General features: G+C 40.0%; 1 protein-coding gene across 3 annotated transcripts; it reads right to left on the reverse strand.

Moving 5' to 3' along the window:
* Window positions 1-57: 57 nt before the first annotated feature.
* lcmt2 (leucine carboxyl methyltransferase 2) lies at window positions 58-7,964 on the reverse strand. 3 transcript variants are annotated; one of them, XM_046845200.1, is made up of 15 exons: window positions 7,889-7,962; window positions 7,715-7,806; window positions 6,485-6,609; window positions 6,316-6,397; window positions 6,061-6,238; window positions 5,518-5,671; window positions 5,243-5,432; window positions 4,111-4,218; window positions 3,861-3,948; window positions 2,723-2,956; window positions 2,406-2,630; window positions 2,230-2,327; window positions 1,265-1,452; window positions 356-491; window positions 58-270 (listed from the first exon to the last, which is right to left on the reverse strand). In XM_046845200.1, the coding sequence occupies exons 2-15, from the start codon at window positions 7,760-7,762 to the stop codon at window positions 70-72; spliced, it is 2,055 nt and encodes a 684-aa protein (XP_046701156.1). In that variant the 5' UTR covers window positions 7,763-7,806; window positions 7,889-7,962; the 3' UTR covers window positions 58-69. The 3 variants fall into 3 exon arrangements, with proteins under 3 accessions (XP_046701156.1, XP_046701155.1, XP_046701153.1); XM_046845199.1 differs by having other exon boundaries at window positions 7,901-7,955; XM_046845197.1 differs by having other exon boundaries at window positions 7,715-7,964.
* Between the last annotated feature and the right edge of the window lie 110 nt (window positions 7,965-8,074).

Consider the following 8,074-nt stretch of genomic DNA (forward strand, 5'->3'; position numbering starts at 1 on the left):
AATGACATTGGTTTTCATTACTAGCACATGATAATGGCCCAGATGCTGGTCTTCATAGCTAGCTACCTATCATTTTTCCTGAGGTGGTTGGTTTAAATGTGCCATTTTTTGAAGCACAGGCCTCAGGTCTAGAACAACAGGGTGGAAATTGAGGTGGGTGCCAAAAGAGAAACAGTTTCCTCCGCCACCAATAAGCACCATCTCAGCTCCGTCAGAGTCCAGCACTTCTGAGCAGAAAGAATGTAGCATGAGGGGCCAGGGGACCACTGACTGTAGGGAGAGAAAATTATCAAAGTGATTTGACAATTCATATTTAATAACAAATAATCCTTATTTCACATAATGTACTACTCACTGTGTCCACGTGGACTTCAACACTGACTTTGGTGGTCAGGTTTATTACGGCAACTCCCGGGACACCATCTGTCTGGAGCCAGACTCCACCAACTACCACCAGATTCTCTCCAATCACATGGGCGGTATGGGAATACCTGAGGATTACAAAAATCACATTAACCGCCACCGGGCAAATTATTCAATAAAACTTTTTTTTGGCTTCTCCCATTAGGGGTCGCCACAGCGGATCATCTGCATGTTTGATTTGGCACGTTTTTATGCTGGATGCCCTTCCTAACGCAACCGTCCCCATTTACCCGGGCTTGGGACCGGCACTAAGGCTTGTGCAACCCTAATGGCTGACCGGGGATCTAACCCGGGCCGCAGCGGTGAGTGCGCCGCACTAGACCACCAGGGAACCTTGGGCAAATTATTCAATAAATAGTTGTATTATTTAGAGGTCAACAGATTGAACCAAAATTTTGGCATTTTTTAAATAAATTGTCATCAGCCGACTGTGCTATTAATTATTAGGCAGGCGGATCTGCAAACACACCAAACCATGCGTGTACGTTCTGTGCTTGCGTGAGAGAACATAACTCTCCCTTAACAGTAGGTGGCAGTATTCTGTTCTCTGTCTCCAAACAGGGAAACCGGAAGAGTTTCTGTGGAACTGTGAATATATAAAGCAAGCACTGATTGGAGAGGCTTGTGTTGTTCAATAAATGTTTATAGTTTCAGCAATTTTCTGTATCACATCTTTTTAATTATATGTAGATTTTATGAGATGAAAGCTGCGGGATGGTGGGGAAATCAGCCAGACATATCAGGCCAAAAAAATATTAGCATTTGACAGAGAAAAACACATCGGTTGACCTCTAGTATTATTACAATCAAATCAAATATTGTGAAAAAGAACATGTGTTACCTTGGTACCAAGGCAGGGCAAACATTCAACTTTTCCCAGCAGAACCCAGCGGACGTGGGCTTCAGTAGGACAAGATCTCCTAAAGGGATACCTCCATGGCCCAGGCCTCCGAAGACCACCAATCCTTGTCTATAGGCACAAGCGGAGTGGGAGTGACGTGGTTCAGGGATGTATCCTTTAAGTGGGACCTTTGGAGAGACAGTTCATCAAGAATAAAACAAATGGGTTGTGGCATTCTTGAATTCTTAACCATTAAAGTGGGGGAAATAATGATTTGATCCCCTGCTGATTTTGTAAATTTACCCCCTTACAAAGAAATTAACAGTCTCCTCAGATGAGATCAAAATTGAGCTCTTTGGCATCACCTCGATTTGCCGTGTATGGAGGCAGAGAAACGCTTAACATGACCCCAAGAACACCATCCCCACTGTCAAACATGGAGGAGGATACATTCTGCTCTGGGGAGGTTTCTCTGCTAAGGGTACAGGAAGACTTCACCACATGAACGAGGCCATGCACTGTAGAATCTTGGATGAGAATCTCCTGGCCTCAGCCAGAACACTTAAAGATGGTTGGTGAATGGGACCAAGCCTTGTCCCTGACGTCCTTTGACAGCTCTTTGTTCTTTTCCATGGTGATGCAGAGGTTTGAATAGAAGAGTGACTGTGACTGGTGTTTTTATACACATAATGAGTTGATATTAAGAGTACTTTCCTCAAGGGACAGGAGTAATTTGGGTGTGCGGTAATCAAAATTCTTGCTAATTCTGATTACCGCACACCCAAATTACTCCTGTCCCTTGAGGAAAGTACTCTTAATATCAACTCATTATGTCTCTCTGTTTAAATAAACCTGCTATAAAAAGTCTAGACTGTTCCTTTCTTTGTAAGGGGGAAACTCCCTTGCCACCAGAGTGATGGTATGAATCATACCCCCCCTTATTTAAAAAAGGGGTCAAGACTTACATCAGTCCATTGCTGGTCCTCCAAACACAGGAAGTGTGCATCACCTAGAACCAGTTCTCTTTCTGTACAGCCTCCAAAAACAAATAAGTAGTTCCTATCTGAATGTAAGAGATATTACAATGAGTTTCAGTTATTGATACTGTAATAGCAATGTATCAGTTAGAGAACCTCCTTACCACCATGACTCAGCAAGGTCGCTGAATGCCGCCATCTTGGCTTTGGGGCTGCGCCATTACAAACCATTTTCTCCAGAGATACAAGCATATTTTCGTGGTTAAACTGATCAGTCACATAGGTGACTCTCAGAACATCATCAATGGGGTTAAGGGGTGAAGTTCTGCCACCTAGAATTACTGCGCCCCATCCAGGCACAAACGTCATGGAGTGGTACATCCGCACACCTGCATTTGACCAAAATTAAGATCGATGAACATTTTATTTATTTCAACATTAAAAAATGGGCCATGCAAAAATCTGGCACAATCACACACACATCTCTTTCCGCCTGGCTCCACAGTGGCAAATCTCCAAGCCGTGTGGTCTTTGATCAAAAGTGTAACTGCAGTGTTTCGGCCTCGTCTGCCACAGCCCCCTGTAAGGAGCATGACTCCAGGCTCCAAAAGGCAGGAGGCCATTCCCAAAGCCTCTACACACAGAGATTCAGCCATGACCCGTACTGTGACAGGCTGATCCTCTACATCAGGCTTGATCACAGGAATGGGAGTATCTGAGAGATATACAAAGGGAGAGAACCACAATTCAGACAACACCTTAATACTTTATCGACTAACTATTACGACTGCTAACTCTGCAGAACAAATAACACAAAGACCTACTGTACAATATGCAGAGGTGGAAAGTAACGAATTGCATTTACTCGCGTTACTGCAATTAGGTAGTTTTTTGTGCACCACTACTTTTTAAAGTAGTTTTTAAATCTATAATTTTACTTTTACTTAAGTATGTTTTGTATGAAATACTGTACTTAACTACATTTAAAATAATATCCGTTTCTGAGTAAAAAAAAGAATAAATAAAAATAATGCAAGGAGAAAAGAAATCGCACCCCGAAAACTACTGATTGATGGGCGGAGAACAAATGCGCTAAACTCAGAACGAAGGAAGATGGAGATGGACAAGACAGACGGCATCGAGTCAGACCGAGCTGAAAGCGAAACGTCCTCGATTAGAAAGTTGCTCAATGTGTGTGCTCACTGTCTGAATTCTGAATCTGAGTTTGCGATTTCTCTCCTTATCATAAATGACTAACTTTTTTTTTTTGTGAAACTGCATAACTTCCATCAGACTCAATTGTGGACTGTAGTGGGTTTTTTAATGCATTTTCATTTGTAAAGGTGCTCCTTCAATTAAAAACAACTACACAACTTTACTGAACTACACTAGAATCCCAGTGTATTAATATAGTAGTATTGTAAATCAGCTACTTTTCACCTTTAATTAAGATTTTTTTCCTTTGCAATTTTTTGTTTTGAAGAAGATTTGCTATTTTTACTTGTACTTAAGTAAAATTTTATTGAAGTTGCAATATTTTTACTTGAGTAGAATATTTAATTACTATTTCCACTCCTGACACTATGACACACTATGACACACAGATTATCAGATCTTACCTTTCGGGAATATGAGGACCACCTGACTGGTCAGAGACCCTTTGGAGGCAGTAAGGATGAAGTAATGAGAGCACTTTTGATGCCATTCCTAATAATATTTATTAAAAAAAAAAAAGAAAGGATGTGTTTGCTAGTGGAATATGTACTTGCTGTATATATCGTATAGCAGCACTTATAGCAATAAAAAAAAGAATGGAATGAAGTTTGCAGTCTCAGTTTGAGTGTGTGTTCAAAGTGCAGTGTGTCTCACCTCAAATTCATCAAACGGCTCCAACTTTTCGACCCTCTCCCTCTCGTTCTTTGTGAGAAGACCAAAGTAGAACTGGTTCATATCCAAGCATACACATTTCTCCCAGCCCTGTCAGGAAAATAATTTTTTCACTTCTGAAAGTATTTTAAAACAAATTCAGTGATTTGATGTTATGTACCTCAAACATTTTCAGACTTTTACTTTCCTAAAATACTCACACATAGAACACAAGATTTTATCAAAATTATGGGTAATAAATTATAGAATAGTTTATCTTGCAAAAACATGTTAAACTTTGACAGGCTATAAAAGACATTAAAGAAAATCTTAGTGCTGCTTTGTAATTTCTTTTGTGCACTTTATGTATTACTGAGTACTTTATTTATCCCTGTTTTTGACACATTTACACTTTTTTTTTTTTAACTAATTTTTGCTAGTATGATTAAATTTTTTACTTTTATTCTCTATTTTATTTATTTTTAAATGTTGCTTTACTCTTTATTTTTTATATTGTATTTCTTTCCACGTTTACAAGTCGGACAGTCAAAAAAAAGCACATCACCATATCACACTCTGTATGAATATTTATGTGACAAATAAATAATTAGAAAAATAAGTGGTAGAGCTATTTTCAAACCAGCATGACATGTTCTTTGCCGGTTCTCCTGTAATATGGACATTTAATCGTACTTGAACATTTTTCACAAATTCTTTCAGAAGAAATGTAGATAACCACCAGAGGTTTCACACAAGTCTTTTCAGCATTTAATCATTATACTTGAAATAGATTCAAGAAAAGCAGTATATACAGTCATGTATTTAAGCACCTATCACTGACCAGTACACCTCAACAATGAACATTTGCTGCTACCCAAATGAGGATGGGTTCCCTTTTGAGTCTGGTTCCTCTCAAGGTTTCTTCCTCATGTCACCTCAGGGAGCGTTATCCTTGCCACAATCACCACTGACTCACTCATTAGGGACAAGCTTATAGGCACCAAACGTCTACATTATAATTTCCTTATCTTTGGAAAGCAGACGTCCATTGTTAAAGGATATTTAAAAAAAAAAAAAAAAAAAAAAGCTCAACAGCTTCAAAATATAACTCTCAGAGTTTAATCAGAAATCATACCCTTCCCAGAAATCTCTCCGTCTGTGCTACTGTGTCTGGGTACTGGCAGAGAGCATGAATTTTAGAGTTGAGCTTCAGGAAGTGGTTCTGCATAACGGTGCCAAAGGGATCGCCTGGCCGTATCTGTTCATACATCACAAACATAGCCTGAGGGAAGATGCGCGCTGCCCAGCCAATCACAGCATCCGACCTGAAGCACATACACGAGCTTAGGAATCATTACAAAAAAGTGTAGAGTAATGAAACCATGTAAATCCATGCAGACTTTTACTTACCAGCAGGTTTCCATATAAGTGAGCACCACCTCTGAGAGAATCAGTGGGGAGCTCCACTGCAATCCAGCTGCACTCAGAGCCTCCTCCGCTTCCTTTTCGTTCCTTACATCCACGCCTAGCAGCTTATAATAAGCACTGCTCACGTACACAGGGCCTGAACATGGGTTCAGAAACTGGTCAGAAACCACAGCTATTGAAGTGACGAAGGAATGCTACTTTCCAACATGAATCACCGCTTTGTGCATTAAAATATTAAACTGTATAGCATTTTCATGCTGTATTAGTATTTAAAAGGTTGCTTGCAAACTATACGGCAACACTAAAGAGACAAAAACTAAAGTAATGTTCAATTCAGCAGCACAAATTTGATGTCAAACGATAAGTCCAGGTATAGTATTGTATAGTATTGTACTTTCTAAAAAAAATTCTCTCATTTCTAATTGTACATTTCCAATGGGGATGAATAAAATCATTCCATCCATTCACCTCAAAAAGACTTGCTGATAAAGGGTGGTGAGGGTGGGGGGTGGATTTACTTCATACCTGCTAAGATTTCACAATCAGGAAGAGCATCTTTTAGAGAATGAGTGCCGCTGATTAAAGCTGCCTTGCGCCTGGCAACCTCAGGGAAATCGACCTCATATACGCTAACCCGCTCCAGCACGCCTTCCGCATGAAGCCGGAAGTAAAGCGAGTCGAAGCCTGCGCCCAAAGACAAGATCTGTAGACAGACAGATTGAGAGATGAGACATAAAAATGTACTGCAGAAATCAGGATGTTGTGGGGGTTCTGTATTACCTGTCTCCTTTCACAGCCATCTGTAACACGTAAGAATTGTTTCACACAGTGGTCCACAGCTTTCCAGCGAATATAGTAGCCCCTGGGAAGAAACCACAGCCACTGACCAACGTTAATTTTCTATTCAAAATCATTCTACAATGCAGCACTAAATGTCCACTAGTGCTACCTGTTGATGAGAGGAGCTCTTCGAGACACCTTGCCCACAAAATGTCTCAGGAAGTCATCGTGAAAGTAGCCTCGAGCTGCTGCGGACACCTTACTGACCACACTGCTGTCGTTAGTGCCCTGAACCTGATAGAGGAGGACATGCGGATCACAAAACTGTTCATCAACAAACACATCTCTTTTGAAATAGTTCACATTAGAGTTTACAGAACTAACTGGTTAACATTAAATAATATCCGTAGACAAAACCAGCTGGTTACATCAAAGAAATAATGTCCCTAGACAAATCTAGCTAGCTAACATCAAAGAAAGAATGCCCCTAGACAAAACTAGCTGGCTAACATCAAAGAAAGCATGCTCCTGAACAAAACTAACTGGTTGACATCAAAGAATGTCCCATTGACAAAACAACCTAGTTAACATCAAAGAAGAATGTCCCTAGACAAAACTACTGAGTAAACATCAAAGAATGTCCATAGATAAAACTAGATGGTTAACATCAAAGAATGTTCCTGAACAAAACTAGCTGATTTACATTAAAGAATGTCCCATTGATAAAAGAACATAGTTAACATCAAAGAAGAATGTCCCTAGACAAAACTACTGAGTTAACATCAAAAAATGTCCCATTGACAAAACAAGCATATATAAAACTAGATAGTTAACATCAAAGAAAGCATGTTCCTGAACAAAACTAACTGGTTGACATCAAAGAATGTCCCATTGACAAAACAACCTAGTAAACATCAAAGAAGAATGTCCAAAACTAGCTGGATAACATTAGGAAATAGTCCAAGACAAAACTAGCTAGTTAGCATCAAACAATGTCTCTGGATAAAACTAGCTAGGGGTAGCTGTAAGTTTGGAAAAATACACTGGGACCTCAAGAAAGTGGGAAGAGAGAGGACTTTGCCCTGGCTAGCAGGAAAGTGATGGTCTCTACTATCTCTACTCAGAATATTGTTAAGTGATGAAGAAGCATTTTGAGGAACCTCTTATCCCTGTGGATATGCAGAGTCCTCTTGAGAAATGTTTATAAATGCCCAAAAGATTTCTACTGGCATTTCTGGGGGAAATCATGTAAATGATTTGAATTAAGGTCCTTCAGAACCCATACCTAGCTCCCCTAACCTTTTGACAAACGAATATGTATTAAAGGTTGTTGTTGTTGTTGGTGTTGTTGTTAAACGTATAAGACACATCTGGATTTGACACATGAGGACATGCTCACCGCAGCATCCTCCCCATGCTTCTTCTTCTGGATGTTGATCAGAGACATTCTGGTTCATGGCACTTAATCACACCCAAATTCAAACCCACACACTGAAGAGAACAGAACCTGATTAGAAACTGAGCAAAACCCGAAAAGAGCTTGAACAGAACCAGACCAAAGCCTGATAAGAACCTGATTTAGAACCTGATTAAAAACGGAACAGTTCTAATCAACCCGCGTGTCTAAACAGCTGGATATCCGTCTTCCGGTTTTCCGCCCCCTGTCCCAGGATTGGCTATAGTGCGCCGACACAACCAATCAGAGCGTGAGTATTATTAAAATAGGGTGGGGTTTATCGGAATATGAATAAAAAGCAAA

This window comes from Silurus meridionalis, chromosome 3 (assembly GCF_014805685.1).
Source record: "Silurus meridionalis isolate SWU-2019-XX chromosome 3, ASM1480568v1, whole genome shotgun sequence".
Lineage (NCBI taxonomy): Eukaryota > Metazoa > Chordata > Actinopteri > Siluriformes > Siluridae > Silurus > Silurus meridionalis.